Source organism: Doryrhamphus excisus, linkage group LG1, assembly GCF_037039965.1.
Source record: "Doryrhamphus excisus strain RoL-2023G ecotype Guam linkage group LG1, RoL_Dexc_Guam_v1.1, whole genome shotgun sequence".
NCBI lineage: Eukaryota > Metazoa > Chordata > Actinopteri > Syngnathiformes > Syngnathidae > Doryrhamphus > Doryrhamphus excisus.
Window position 1 is genome coordinate 23,098,289 of NC_136357.1, and position 15,881 is coordinate 23,114,169.

The 15,881-nt window shown below is 41.6% G+C and overlaps 1 protein-coding gene across 2 annotated transcripts in view; it reads left to right on the plus strand.

The window, feature by feature from the left end:
• The first annotated feature begins 8,515 nt into the window (after positions 1-8,515).
• LOC131131913 (roundabout homolog 2-like) overlaps positions 8,516-15,881 on the plus strand; it is an 87,743-nt gene continuing 80,377 nt past the window's right edge. For both annotated transcript variants that reach the window (XM_058076947.2, XM_058076948.2), the window contains exon 1: positions 8,516-8,948. In XM_058076947.2, the coding sequence (XP_057932930.2) occupies positions 8,891-8,948 (58 nt within the window). In that variant the 5' untranslated portion in view covers positions 8,516-8,890. The remainder of the gene's footprint in view (positions 8,949-15,881) is intronic.

The following is a 15,881-nucleotide window of genomic DNA, read 5'->3' on the forward strand; positions in this document are numbered from 1 at the left end:
AGTGTCCAAAGCTGAATGTTGGATTCCAAAGATCAATGCTGCATTTGGGGCCTTACGAGGTCTGACCTCAGAGCTCAAAGAGCAGTTTCATATCAACAAAAGGGACGCTTCACTTGGAAATGGACTGTTTTGCTTTGCTTTGCTTGTGAAGAGTCTGTTGGATCATCTCTGTGTGGAGTTGGCATGTTCTAGGTACTCTGACTGACTCCCACATTCCATGAACATGCATGTTCGGCTAAATGGAGCCTTGGACAACAGAGATGACTTATATTTCCAGTTTCCATTTGTTAGCGTGCTAATAGGCTGCTAACAAGGATATTTTGTTAAAGAAAACCCATTAAGAACACATTCATTCATTCATTTTCTACCGCTTGTCCTCACAAGGGTCGCGGGGGTGCTGGAGCCTATCCCAGTTGTCTTCGGACACAGTTGGACTCAAACCACTAACTGGAAAAGGTACCCAAACCAAGGTTCCACTTGTATACTGGTTTCATAAATGTCATAATGTCCTGGTGCTTGTGTGAACATTACAGCAGGGGTCCCCAACCGCCGGGCCGGGGACTAGTACCGCTCCGTGGCGCATTTGCTACCGGGCCGCATAGAAATAATAAATACAGTGCATCCGGAAAGTATTCACAGCGCTTCACTTTTTCTACATTTTGTCAGCCTCATTCCAAATTGTATTAAATTAATCTCTTACCTCAAAATTCTACACAAAATACTCCATTATGACAATGTGAAAAAAGGTTTTTTTGACATGTTTTGAATTTATTAAAAATAGAAAATAAAAAAATCACATTTACATAAGTATTCACAGCCTTTGCCATGAAGCTCAAAATTGAGCTCAGGTGCATCTTTTTTCCACTGATCATCCTTGAGATCTTTCTACAGCTTAATTGGAGTCCACCTGCAGTAAATTCAGTTGATTGGACATGATTTGGAAATATAATAACTGTCTATATAAGGTCCCACAGTTGACTGTGCATGTCAGAGCACAAACACCAAGCATGAAGTCAAAAGAACTGTCTGTAGACCTGCGAGACAGGATTGTCTTGAGGCACAAATCTGGGGAAGGATACAGAAACATTTCTGCTGCTTTGAAGGTCCCAATGAGCACAGTGGCCTCCATTATTCGTAAATGGAAGACGTTTGGAGCCACCAGGACTCTTCCTAGAGCTGGCCGGCCTTCTAAACTGAGCGATCGGGGAAGAAGGGCCTTAGTCAGGGAGGTGACCAAGGCCCCGATGGTCACTCTGTCAGAGCTCCAGCGTTCCTCTGTGGAGAGAGGAGAGCCTTCCAGAAGGACAACCATCTCTGCAGCAATCCACCAATCAGGCCTGTATGGTAGAGTGGCCAGACGAAAGCCACTCCTTAGTAAAAGGAACATGGCAGCCCGTCTGGAATTTGCCAAAAAGCACCTGAATGACTCTCAGACCATGAGAAACAAAATTCTCTGGTCTGATGAGACAAAGATTGAACTCTTTGGTGTGAATGCCAGGCGCCATGTTTGGAGGAAACCAGGCACTGCTCATCACCAGGCCAATACCATCCCTACAGTGAAGCATGGTGGTGGCAGCATCATGCTGTGGGGATGTTTTTCAGCAGCAGGAACTGGCAGACTAGTCAGGATAGAAGGAAAATGAATGCAGCAATAAATAGAGATATCCTGGATGAAAACCTGCTCCAGAGCGCTCTTGACCTTAGTAGACTGGTCATGTACCGTGACCATATAGACAGTAGACATTAGCACACAGCCAAGATCTCAAAAGATTGGCTTCAGAACCACTCCGTGAATGTCCTGGAGTGGCCCAGCCAGAGTCCAGACTTGAATCCGATCGAACATCTCTGGAGAGATCTGAAATTGGCTGTGCACAGACGTCTCCCATCCAACCTGATGGAGCTTGAGACTTATTGCAAAGAAGAATGGGCAAAACTGCCTAAAGATAGGTGTGCTAAACTTGTGGGATCATATTCAAAAGGACTTGAGGCTGTAATTGCTGCCAAAGGTGGATCAACAAAGTATTAAGGAAAGGCTGTGAATACTTATGTAAATGTGATTTTTTTGTTTTCTATTTTTAATAAATTCAAAACATGTCAAAAAAAACTTTTTTCACATTGTCATAATGGAGTATTTTGTGTAGAATTTTGAGGTAAGAGATTAATTTAATTCAGTTTGGAATGAGGCTGTAACATGACAAAATGTAGAAAAAGTGAAGCGCTGTGAATACTTTCCGGATGCACTGTAATTTATTAACGACTCACTGTCTCCCATCACACCTAGATGGGACCATTTCGTCTCAACGAAACAAGCTCAGGCCACCCACTGATTCAGTGGGTGAGTTATATTTTCCCTCCACTTAGCCTTCCTCTTGTGTTAGCTTTCTAGTATCATCTCTTATGTTACCGGGTCGGTTTTGACCCATGTATTAAATCAGCTATAAAATACACTAAAAACAATAAGTTACCCTCAAATTTGCTTCTCATGTCTTGGTTACCTTCTTAGGCTTCCTCATCCATCAAAATGTTGCTTTTAATACTTTTGGTGTGAGCATGGAGGCCTTTTTTATCACTATATCCCTCCATTTCAATTTCCAAAAATGGTAAAATGAACATCAAAAGAATCATATTCATAAATTGAAGGTTCTTTTGTTACCTGGCTGTTACTGAGCGCTATAGAACATATCTCTTAAATCAAGTAGTTTTATTTATTTTCTCATTTTTAGTATTAATCACTAAAGAAACATCTATGGTGTTGGGGTGAATTTTGACCCATATATATTAATGTCAAGAAAAGGTAGAAAAAGTTATTGTTTTCAGCAACAGAACTTTAGTATAAAGTGAAATCAAAAAGCACAACAGGTCCAGATTTTGGTTCACTGAACTTCTTGCCAATCTTTCCATCATCCAAAGTGTAAATGTGAAATCAGCCGCTCAAATGAGTGAATTCACCTCACGTCTGGACATTGTTTTTATGCTGGTATACTGGAAAAGCGGTCAAAATGAGAATCCCCTGAAGCTGACATGATGAGAAGAGGAGCTGGTTGTCATTGTGTTGGCTAATTTCAGTTGTGGCTCAAAATATTGCTTTATAGTCATATTATTATAACCGGGTCGAAACCGACCCTAACAATACAGTGGTCATAATTTCAACCAGACATCTTAAAATGTAGTAAAATTATTTTTTTGGTTTTATTTTGTTGAAATACAGTTTCCTGACAAAGTCAAAAAGCCTTGATGCATTAAACAAATGTTATGTGATTCTTTTTATGCGTTAAAATGTAAAACGGGTCGGTGCCGACCCTAACACAAGAGGAGGGTTAACATTTGCTTTTATCCCCATTGGGTTATTTTAGATTTGCTGTATTTTTCTGCCACACATTGCCGGTCTATGGAAAAAAAGACCCAAATCACACCGGTCCGTGGTGCAAAAAAGGTCGGGGACACCTGCGTTACAGTGACATAACTGACCCCTAGTGACCAGTGTTGGTACTACGTATTATCACAACATCTTTGAATGTGCTTTTGAGCGACGTTGGCTCAGACGGTAGAGTAGGTAAGGTTTTAGTAGTTGGTAAGGTAAGGTAGTAAGGTTGGTGGTTTGATTCTTGGTCCCTCCACACAGTCACTGTTGTTGTGTCTTTGAGCAAGACGCTGACGCCTGAACGAATGTTTGGAGACTGTAACGAATCCTGTAATGAAGCCTAATGAGTCTTACCTTGTGATACTTTGATGTCATCTGCGCCATATGCTGGATGACTGCTTACAAAAGTCAGGGATGGATTGCATGTATTCACCGGCCTGAGCTCTCTTTGAGTGTGTCACTCGTGTTCCGGCGTGGGCTTTGCGGTCAGGACACACTCCGTCTCTGTCGACTCCCACCATGGCGGAGCATGCTTGATGCTGTTCACACTGTCACACACACACAGACGCACCATCTGTTTCCTCCAGCGTTCCTGGCTTGGACAAACACGGTTATGAGTAGGTAATGGTGCAGACACAACTCGTGACCTTGACACGGTCTCCGATGTGCGAGAGAGAGAGCGCTAGATTGATGAGACGAGTCAGGAGCCCTTTTGAGTTTGGTTTGTGTGTGAGAGACAGAATCCCACGTTGCCTGGAAACGTGTCCACTGGTGATGAAGGATGAAGGAGTCTCATCTTCGTCAACCTCCAAAATGCACATCAAATCTCATATTTTTAAACCTGATGTCGGAAATCCAATGTCATCATGCATTTATAATTCCGACATGGAATTTTCATCCGGATTCGTACATTTTAATGCAAAATTAAACCTTGTTCTTGATGTATAATTCTTGTTCTCAGTCAGTCATAAGGCCTCCCTACTCAGGCAAACATGTTCTGCATTGCAATCAGTCCAAAAAGTAGATTTTATTGTATTTCTTCCATCACAACATTTTGCATATTGAAGTCGTGAATGATGCATCACTTGGAGTACCGCGCATGCAGTGGAATTGACATTGTTTTCTTGAAGTGCTGGATGGATGTTTTTCTCCATTGTATGTAGCTACGTACATCTAAAGAACATTCATGCGTGAGTTCGGCTGCGTTGTGGGTCAGGATGAGAAGCCGCAACGTTGCCTTCTAGCTGAGTGCGTGTTTTTAAGCTTTGTACTATACTAGGGTGCATGCTAATTATCAGTTTGATAATTCCATGTTGGGTTGATGGAAGAGAATTACAACATCATACAGATGAATCCGAATAGCTTTGGTTTAAATATGAACTTTTTAAAAGTAAATCTGGAAAGTGAGCTAAGATCGCTTCAAATGTTCAACAGCCTCAAACATATTATGATGCAACAATAATCCAGGATTAAAAATGATGATGTCGATTCACGACATGCGTGTAATCTGCTGTCATATGCGGTATAAAGTCGTCTCTCGCCACTTTGTGCACCTCCAAGGAGCTGAGATTACCCATACTGTGCAGGTGCATAAATCAAGCTCTCCTTTTTTCTTTTGCCTGTGGCGTTAATGTTTTTCTCCCCTGAGCTCAGGTGTACACTTGTACACACACTTTCTGAGGAAGAATTTTGTCTGCCAGTGGTAACAAATGCTAAGTCATGAGGGAACAAAAACATCGGGCACACAGAAAAACATATCAGCCACCAGAAATACCACGGTGTTGGAAAGGTGAACAAGGCTAGCCAGAGACCTCCACGGGATCACTTTGCCTGCTTGGAACATGTACCCGAGTACAGTGCACCCAGTGTACAGCTGCTTTTTAAAAAACTATTCATCAGTGGTCTTGGGAAGCAGAGAATGAACACAAAACAGTATTGAACAAAGCAAAACATGTTCTAAATCAGAAATCACTCCACACTCTTTATTGCGCTCTGGTTCTACCATATCTTACTTATTGTGTGGAAATATGGGCTAATAACTATAAAAGCAATCTTCATTCGCTTTGTGAAGATTGCTTTTATAGTTATTATAAAAGTACTGCAAAAAAATGTACTGCAAAAAAGGTCAAAAGGATAATTTACAATGCCGCCTACAGAGAACATACTAACTCCTTATTTCTAAAATCACAAATACTTCAACTTGCTGATATAGTTCATCTTCAAACAGCTAAAATAATGCATAAGGTTAAAAATAACCAATTAGCTAAAAATGTCATCCAATACTTCTCTACAAGAGAGGAGAAATATGATCTCAGGGAAGAAGTACATTTGAAACACTTCTATGCTAGGACTACGTTATGCTAGCCATAGCATTTCAGTATGTGGAATCAAACTATGGAATGGATTGAGTAAGGACCTCAAACAATGCACAACGATGAGCCAATTCAAGAAACAATACAAGCAGTTGATGTTTGCTAAATACAAGGATGAAGAGTCTTGAACCAGTCATGATGTGCTATATATATCACTATATTGACACTTACTATGGTACCCATTATGGCATTGGATGCTCATATCACCTCCTACTTCGGTATGTGACAAGAAAAACAAAAAAAAACTTAAACTATATTAGGAAAGCAGGAAGTGAACAAATGTAACAGTTACTGATTGTAAAAGTACCAGATGGAGGGGTAGGATTTAATAAGCTTTGCTTCTTCCTACTCCTTTTGGACATGTGGAACTGTGAACTGATTATGGGATGCACTCAATTGTAATCTGATGCATGTTCAAATGAAATAAAACCATTACCATTACAAAACTATTGTTATGTATTTAACAAACTCTACAGGATTACTTGGGCTAGAGATAGCAGTAACTCCTAGTTTGGCTAAGGTTTAGGGACCATTTTTGTCCGTAAAGAGAACATTTTCCTCCCACAAATTCCACTCTGAAATTTCCGGCAGCTAATTCTCCAATAAAATATGTCAATACTGAGATAGCAAAAATTGAAAGATGCTAAAACCCATCCAATGATAACTTTGTAGCATCTATGTGTTGCTTTATAATATATGAGTATTCATTGTTCACCACGTGGCCCTCACTGGACAACGTTGGACCCCCTGGTGTGGACACTGGGAGGGGGTCCAACTGACCAGGATGAGCTAGCTAGAGCAAAATGTTCTTGCAACCTTTCCTCGCGTTTAGGCCGTAACATTCTAACGTTACCTTTAGCTCCTTCCCAGTTTCCTCAAACGCCTATTAGCATTCTCTTAATGATTGAGGAAGATGTATGGGATTGGGCGATTGATCCGGTGATTACAATAAGTGCTAATAACAGACAGCAGAATCGCTGAGTGTTAAGTCATTGGCGCAATTAGCGCTGGTCATGCTCTTGAATTTCTCTCTTCATATCATTAAAGTTCACCTTGATTGATTTTTGTGAGGCCATTCATTTCTTAAGAAGCCTATTCATCATCCTCCGGCGTTGCACCTCCGCAAACAAAATGGGTTTGGGGTGAAGGTCAGGTAGAAGTTACTTTCTTGCATGTGATGACTTATTATTTTTGTTTAGGGCCAAACACGCCGCTTATTTGTACCCTGCACTTTGGCAAAAGCTGGAAGCGTTGATGCGTGGCTCAAAAGCTATCAAGTGCAAAAAGGCTTCCTCCGCACCGCAAAGTGAGCTGTTGGCGTCTTGGAGGAAAAGGCTGTTGAACACATCATTCCCAGATGGATGAGATCGCTCCGATTTAAAGGATTGTGTTCACTTTCCATGACCCTCCTTTGCTCAGCCGAATGCCGACTCAATTTAGCCATTGTCTGTAATTATTATTCGATCCACTGCCGTGAATACTGTGCCGAAAAATGGTTTCATTTCAGCTTGTGGATCAATAGCGGTTGATACAGCCCATCGCAGTCTGGTCTCAGGGTGCCGCCGCCTTTATATCGCCATTGACAGCATTGAGCCGTATTGACGACTGGCAAGGATAAGCACCTGAGGCAGGAAACGCTGCTGAAGGGGGCCTTTCCTTCATCAGCCATGCGTGAAGCAGAAATACAAAATGGACGTCATTGTGCTTATTTTGCTTTACTGTGACATTTGGTTATTTGCCTTTTCAAGTCGGTGTTAAATTGATGGGAGCACCCCCACCCCAAATTTAACGTCATTCCCTTACAAGTTGTCATAAATGCTGCTGCTTGGCCGATACGGCAAAACAGGACTCCCCCCGCCCGCAGTTAATCGTCTCCAGACCTGACCTTATTTGTAAACTTTGAGTTTTAGATGTTAGAGCACATAGAAGACCTGTTTACCACCTTCTAAATGACATCATTAGAGCCCTCTGGATGTGAAATAACACCCCTATAGTCACCTTTACACTCCTATTACATGAAAGAACACACTGAGAGACTTTCTTGTTTTTGGTGGTCCTTTTATAAATAAAGCTTACTTCCTTTTACTTCCAGTTTCTGTACAATACTTCCTGTGGCGGTTTTCATTTGATGAACATTACATGACTGCCACCTAGGGACCAGTGTAAAATATTGCATATCATCGTAACATTCTGGAATATGTCTTCTCAATACATTAATAGTTATATTTTAGTTACTTTGGCCATTTTCATGCTTAACATTTCGGCAAAAAAATAAATACTATAAAAGAAAATAAGATATAATATACAATTATGTACACACACGCAGTTTGTGTCATTTGATACAGTGAGTACTAGGTAAGTACGATAATGATGTCATATGATGAAATAGCTCCAGTACGTTCCATTAGGTGCATTCTTAGCTACCTCTTTTTAGCTGTTTGTATATCTTTAGAATGGACAAAGACGCGTTCATGTTTTTAAGACAGATGATCTTCTAAGTTGAACATTTCAGCAGCCCATTTTGCAATTTTACACAATTCAGTTGATATTTAAATTCATTTGTGGTGCGTTCAGGTTCCGGCAGAAACGGGGAATGGGTTTTTATTTGACACTTTTTGCACATTTCCACCTTTTCCCACCTGTCAGCCGTCGAGGTGGAAATGGCATTCCTTCTTCCCGTATTATGCGATGCTTCTCCCTCCTCTTCCATGCAGGGCAGCGGCGTGGGGAAGGAGGGGCTGCGCGAGCTGCTGCACCGCGCCGCTTCCCACCTCCTCCTCCACAACCCCATCACCACTTCTCGTCCCGCCACATGGCGACGGGTGCCCTTTCTTTCCCTGGGACGCACTAAAAGTACCGGTGGCTGAGGAGAATGTAGCGGGGGGTCCCGGGGTCGGAGCCGCGTCGGGCGTCGCTGGTGTCGACGGTAGAGAGAACGTAAACGTTCGGGCAGATCGCTTTCCTTCACCGGGGAGGATGGACGTCAGCGTCGCTGGCTCGCTTTGAAACGAGCGCCGCGGTGGCTTTGCTCGACTAACTTGAAAGTGTAGACATTTCACAAAGTCGCATTGATTCATGAATTGATCGCCCGTTTTTTCCCCGCTGGAGGAGGAGGAATTCGTGCGCCTGCTGGAGCTGAAGGGGCCAATATGCCAGAATGGGTCCTCTACAGTATTTCTTTCTCTGTGGACTTCTGTACACCAAAATAAGCAGCGGTAAGTCAAAATGACAAGATACATTTATCGTATATTTTCCTCCCACAATTAAAGTGGACTATCTGTTGCAACTTGTCCATCCGTCCATCACTTTCATCTTCAGGTCTTCTAGTTCCATGCACATTTATTGGCAAACGTGAACCTAAACTGCATCGTGGAACAATGGAACTCCCCTTCTGCTCATTAGAAAGTCTTGCAAAGCATCCAATCATGGAGACTAAACAACTTTCACCAATATTGTTTGACCGAGGGACATTTACTCTGTGACCCGACACAGCCGTTGATGTCCTGCAGGGATGAAGTCCAATGTGGTGTGGAGAAGGTGCTTGGTCTGAAGAGTCTCCTCTTCAGGATTGCTATCTCCGTGTTCGCCATAAAGTAAAGACGGTGGCTGGCTCTTGAACCTTTGCAGCTTTGTGGGGTGGGGGTCTGCTGCATGTGGACCATATATTGTTGTAGTGCACATTTTGGAGGACTTTTATGTAGCTGCACATTGGACTGCATACATAAAATAATGCTGCCTTGATGTTTATGCATGCTTTTTAAAAAAAGTAACTTCTCCGGGTGTCAGCAGACACCCGACTCACAAGACGAGACAAAAAAAAGTGTGACTGGACAAGCGTTTTTTTAGTTTTGAAATATTATTGTCAAAATTTGTTAGAACTTTGGTTATAATAATAATAATATCAATCATATCATAATAATGCGATATTTTCTTTAATATGTCATGTTTCATGTGAAATTATGTAATTGGTGATGGTGACGTCCTCACAGCCATTTTCTACTGTCTGAAACGTTGGCAGCATTTCTTGAAATGCATTTCTTCTGTTGTGATGACTTCATGTCTCGTTTTTATTTATTGTCGAACAAACATGTCGGCTGCCTTGATGTTTATGCATGCTTAAAAAAAAAACTTCTCTGGGTGTCAAGAGACACCTGACTCAAGATGAGATTTTAACTTTATTTTAAGAAAAGTACAAGGAAAAAGTGTGACTGGACAAGCTTTTTTTTAGTTTAGAAATATTATTGTCAAAATTTGTAGACCAAATAAACTTTGGTTATAATAATAATAATAATATCAATCATAATAATGCGATATTTCCTTTAATATGTCATGTTTCATGTGAAATTATGGAATTGGTGATGGTGACGTCCTCACAGCCATTTTCTACTGTCTGTGAAACGTTAGCAGCATTTCTTGAAATGCATTTCTTCTGTTGTGATGACTTCACAAACATATAGTTCCTTGAGCCACAAACAAGGCTTTTTTTTCCAAAATGGGAAAGCTGGGTCGTTTTTTTTTTTGCCATTTATATTACTTTTATGTCGCTTTCTAAAAAAAAATGGGTGGCTTGTTCATGTTTATGGCTTATTAACACGTCTAGCATTTGGCTTTTCAAGCGTCTTTTTCCCTCCTAAATTGTACATTACCTTGCATCTTACAGTGCGTATGCACAAAGCGACTGAATAACTGACACAAGGTTTCATGCTGTTCACCGTTGTTTTATGAAGCGTCTAGGTGCTGAATCAATGCAAGTCTCCCCCTGCCTGTGTGGAGGTGATAGACAGGAAACTAGAGCATGGCAAGAAACATGACAATATATCGAGGCTGGCAAAATTGTCAAATTCATTTTTATTCATCTCATGATTTTTTTTCTGAATGAGAAATCTTGTAATGTTTTAATCTTGCCAGATCATGTGACATCCCGAGTAACTTCGCATCATACTGGTTTTCCCGTGACAGACTTTTCTCATATATTTCTTTTATCAACTATAAATGGTCCCCTACTAAACCTCAACTCAGTGTTTCAGCACCATGGACAGATCCTATTATAGTGAAGGAATGGCTGCTACTGAGCAACAATACCACTTCATGTATTTGTACACGCCAATGATGAGGGTTTGTTTCATTTGCACATTCCGCCCCTCTGCCTTTGTACCCTTGACACTTGGGGGGACAGCTTGGAACAAGACTGTACCTTTTCAGCCATGGAGAAAGTACAAACAGTTACCTTGAAATCCGATAATTAGCCCTTTGGGGGTACATTAGTGTAGTTTGCACCTTCAGGGACCCAAATGGACTCAGACCGTATCCTCCTTTCACGCAGTGTTGTTAAGGTAACCGATAAATGCGTCAACCTATTAAAAAAGAGCAAGCGGGAATGTAAAAATGAGTAAGAACATGAACCTTGGGTTTACCTTCAGACAAACTAGTATGGCATCAGGGCTCGTTATTGTGTGTCTGAGACCGAGACTCATCTTCGAAAAGGAATTATATGGCATTACAGAGATTGCTGAGATGATGTGGGCCTCATCTTTAAATGAAGGAATCAAACCAGGGCACATTCACTCAAAGGAAACTACAAGACAAGTAGGCAAGGTCTGGGAAGTCCGGAAACGTTGTCCTTCAGGATTCATGACAACAACATGAAACAGTCCCGGTGCCAATTTCTTGCCCTCGTTTCAACCTTTCAACCTCAAAAATGGTGACCATTGTTTTTTTTATGCATAAAACATTCTTACTCAGTACAAGTTGCTAGTAATTCATAAATACATGATAATACAGATCAAAAGTACCACATACTTGTCCCACTCGTGGAAAGCTCACAGTTTTTTACATGTTTCTGCCTACAGATTCAATTCACTTTATTAGGGGTGCATGATAATTATCCAGCTGATATGAGGAAATTATATCCACGTCGAATCAACATGTACACTTGGTCAAAACTCCATTAGTCTGAGTCCCTCCTGCCTCCATTTGTGACCATTTTAGTTTTGTGAATAGGCTAAAAGAAAACCCACTATAGAATATACGTACATGTACATGTAAATATAGTATATGTATAAGACAAAGTAATAAAAAGCTGAGAGTCTTGGGCTGCACTTTGGACAGTCCTGGGCCACACAGTCAGATTACACCTGTTAAACCATCACGTTGCATGCAGTAGGGTAGTGTAGTAGTGTAGAGTAGTGTAGTAGTGTAGAGTAGTGTAGTGTATTGTAGTGTAGTAGTGTAGAGTAGTGTAGTGTAGTAGTGTAGTCGAGTAGTGTAGTGTAGTAGCATCGAGTAGAGTAGTGTAGTAGAGTAGTGTAGTGTACTAGTGTTGAGTAGTTTAGTAGTGTAGTAGAGTAGTGTAGTGTAGTAGTGTCGAGTAGTGTAGTAGTGTAGTGTAGTAGTAAAGTGTAGTATGGTATAGTGAAGTGTAGTGTAGTGTAGTAGTATAGTAGATTAGTGTATTGTACAAGTGTTGAGTAGTGTAGTAGTGTAGTGTAGTAGTAGAGTAGTGTAGTAGTATAGTAGATTAGTGTATTGTACAAGTGTTGAGTAGTGTAGTGTAGTGTAGTTTAGTATTGTCTAGTAGTGTGTAGTAGTGTAGTGTAGAGTAGTGTCGAGTAGTGTAGTAGTGTAGTGTAGTAGAGAAGTGTAGTGTAGTGTATTGTAGTAGTGTAGTAGTGTAGTGTAGAGTTGTGTTGTGTAGTAGTGTAGTGTACTGTAGTGTACTGTAATAGTGTAGTGTAGTAGTGTGGTAGTAGTGTAGTGTAGTAGCGTAGTAGTGTAGTGTAGTGTATTGTAGTAGTGTAGTGTAGTAGTGTAGTAGCGTTGTAGTGTAGTGTAGTAGTGTAGTGTAGTAGTAGTGTTCCTTAGTGGTCGGTCACTATACATTTTATACTTTAAATGTGTTTCCTAAGCATGTTGGGCATATTTAGGGCTTAAACTTGGATTGTGTGGCCAAAGAGACGAGTTTGGGCTTCTGGAGCTACGTTATCATTACAACACTCACCTTTATTGCAAATGTTCATCCAAGGCTCATCTCTGTCCAGGTTTAGTTCCAGCCTGACCTTCTTGATGAGCGGTTTGCATCTTCTGGTGTAGCCATGACTTTTCTTTCCTTGTGTTCGTGCAACGCTTCCATCTTCTCTCAGGTTGACCATGTCTTCTTTTCCAGCCATAGATCATAGATACAGCCATATATCATAGATCCAGCCATATATCATAGATCCAGCCATATATCATAGATCCAGCCATATATCATAGATCCAGCCATATATCATAGATCCAGCCATATATCATAGATCCAGCCATAGATCATAGATCCAGCCATATATCATAGATCCAGCCATAGATCATAGATCCAGCCATAGATCATAGATCATAGATCCAGCCATAGTCTTCTGGTCTTCATGTTGTTTTCACCTCCACACAGTCTGCAGCCTCCACAGCCAAAACCTATCCTGCTGAATCTGGAACTGAACATAGACGTTAAAACCGTAAGATGTCTCCACAACCGTAATATTTATACCAGTTGCCTTTGTTGCCATGCAGCAAGTTTTGCGGTTCAACAAGGACAACCGATGTTGTAACATCACACTCTGGGTTTGATTTCATGCGTGCGGCAGCAAAGCAAAACCTTTTAACACACGCATAATAATGTGCTCATCCACCATGAATAAGATGAGGATTGTGATGCTTTCACATCTGTAAACAAACAGAGTGATTCTACATTTGGGTCAAAACTCTGACATTTAGAGGAGGGAGGCGATGGGGGGGTTAAGAACCACCGTACACGTTTGCGGATGTTTTTAGTTGAAATATCACTCCAAAGTGTGCTGCATTCTTAGATTATTCTCCAGATACCCAAGACGGAATGCAGAGGCGCACCCGGGCGTTATCACAGAGAACAGTTGTTCTCAAAGTGAAACATCTCATGTAGCGCTCCCTGTTGTACGCTCACGGTGACAACATCTTTGATAATGTCAGCGTTTGATGGCACCTGTTAATGAAAACGCTAATGAGATGTAATGACTCCTCAGCTCCTGCATGTGAAAGCAAACATTAAAGTCTGTGTGTGAGAACACTGTGCAGCCAATAAGAACCTGACACTAATTAGCTTCCCTCTCAAGGACTGTACCCAAATGATACTTTGTTCCATGCAAGCAAGTTCATGTACTAATGTGTGCCTGTTGACTACAGCAAAAACGCTACAGTATCATGCTCAACTCCCTGGTCAACTGCCTTATATCCTAGTCTACCATTTTTTCGTCTATTTAGTTGATCATTGCTGACAACAGAAGCGATCAAATGTGAACATGGAATCATAATGTCTTCGAACCATTCCAAACAACCTCATCTCATTTGGGACTCAGTTCTAGGCTGCACCGTCCCATGGGGGTGCGCCTTTGATGACTTGCTTGGGAGTTCTGAGCTGTTATTCAGGGTACGGCCTGCAGAGGGCAGTCGTGTGAAAATGCCTGGTCAGGAGCCGACGGAGAACAAAGACGTTCAGGAAGTGCCGACAGTGTTTACGGATTACATTGCATTCTTCCCACAGCATCATTCCTGCATTCACTCACAAGTCGTAGTCAAGTTGTTGGTTTGGTTTCTTTACTATTTCTACCTGTTCCCATTCAAACCAGGCCGATTTATTGGCACCCCCTACTGGTGGAAAACTCTAACATTACTCCAACATTTGCTGACTCTAGGGGGTGACGTACGTAGCTTAGGAGATCGGTGTTTGTTTCTCAGCTTGAGGATTGCTGATTCGAACTTCAATCCTGGGATTATTATTATTTTTATTTATTAAATTATTATTTATTATAATTATTTTTACTGATTAATTTATACATTTTCAAATGTCCCCAGTTTAGTCTGCTGAACACAAATGGGCAAATTCATCGTCCCCACCCTTTTTCAACTTCTACAGGTTGACATGGCTCAGGTGGCTCAACCAGATAGTTGCTGGTTCGATCCCCAGTTTTTTTGTTATCGTTCAACAGATTTATACATTTCAACAATCATTCTCCCTTTTTACAGACTGCTATTTCAAATTCAGTTTTTTTCACGTCGTAGACCATTCTACACCATTCCAACATTACAATGTTTGCTAAATACAAGGATGAAGAGTCTTACTAGAAGACTAGAAGACACTTACTATGGTACCCATTATGGCATTGGATGCTCATATCACCTTGTACTTTGGTAACTGGACAAAAAAATAAAAAAAAAATGAAAAAAAAATAATTAGGAAAATATTAGGAAAGCAGGAAGTGAACAAATGTAACAGTTACTGATTGTATAAGTACCAGATGGAGGGGTAGGATTTAATAAGTTTTGCTTCTTCCTACTCCTTTTGGACATGTGGAACTGGGTATTGATTATGGGATGCACTCAATTGTAACCTGATGCCTGTTCAAATGAAACAAAACCATTACCATTACCATTACCATTACCATTACCATTACCATTACCATTACCAAAATGATCCACTCATTTCAAGACAACTTCCACGGCGCCCCCTGCTGGTGGAAATTGACATGACATTTAACATTCCTTAACATTCTACTGGTTGTGTGCACTGTGCCGTGGCTGGGTGAATTATCATGGTGGAGGGGCTTGCGTGTCCCAGCGATCCTAGGAGCTTTCATGCCCCCGATGGGGTCACCCATGATAAACAGGTCCTCAGGGAGGGACCAGACCAGAGTGGCTCGTCAGACCCGAATGATGAGAAATAATGTTGGACCTAGATCTCCCTCACCTGGACATGAGTCAGCGGGACCCCCCTCTGGAACCAGGCCTGGAGGTGAGGTTTGATGGCTAGCATCTGGGGCCGGGCCTGCCCCCACAGGGCCTGGCTGGGGTAAGCCCAAAGAGGCAACGTGGGTCACCACTCATAGGAGGGGCGGGGGGCGCTGATGCGGTGATGCGGACTCTACATGAGGTCGTTGTGGTGAAGAGGGAGCACAGTTGAAAGGCCAAACTCTCCGTTTATTTCCGTCACCACCTCACCAATGGTCATGACCTTTGGGTAGTGATCCAAAGGACAAGATGGCGGGTGCAAGTGACTGAAATGAGTTCTCCCCGTAGCGTGGCTGGCCCCCCCTTCAAGATAAGGTGAGAAGCACTGTCATTTGGACGAAGCTTGTAGTAGAAGTGCT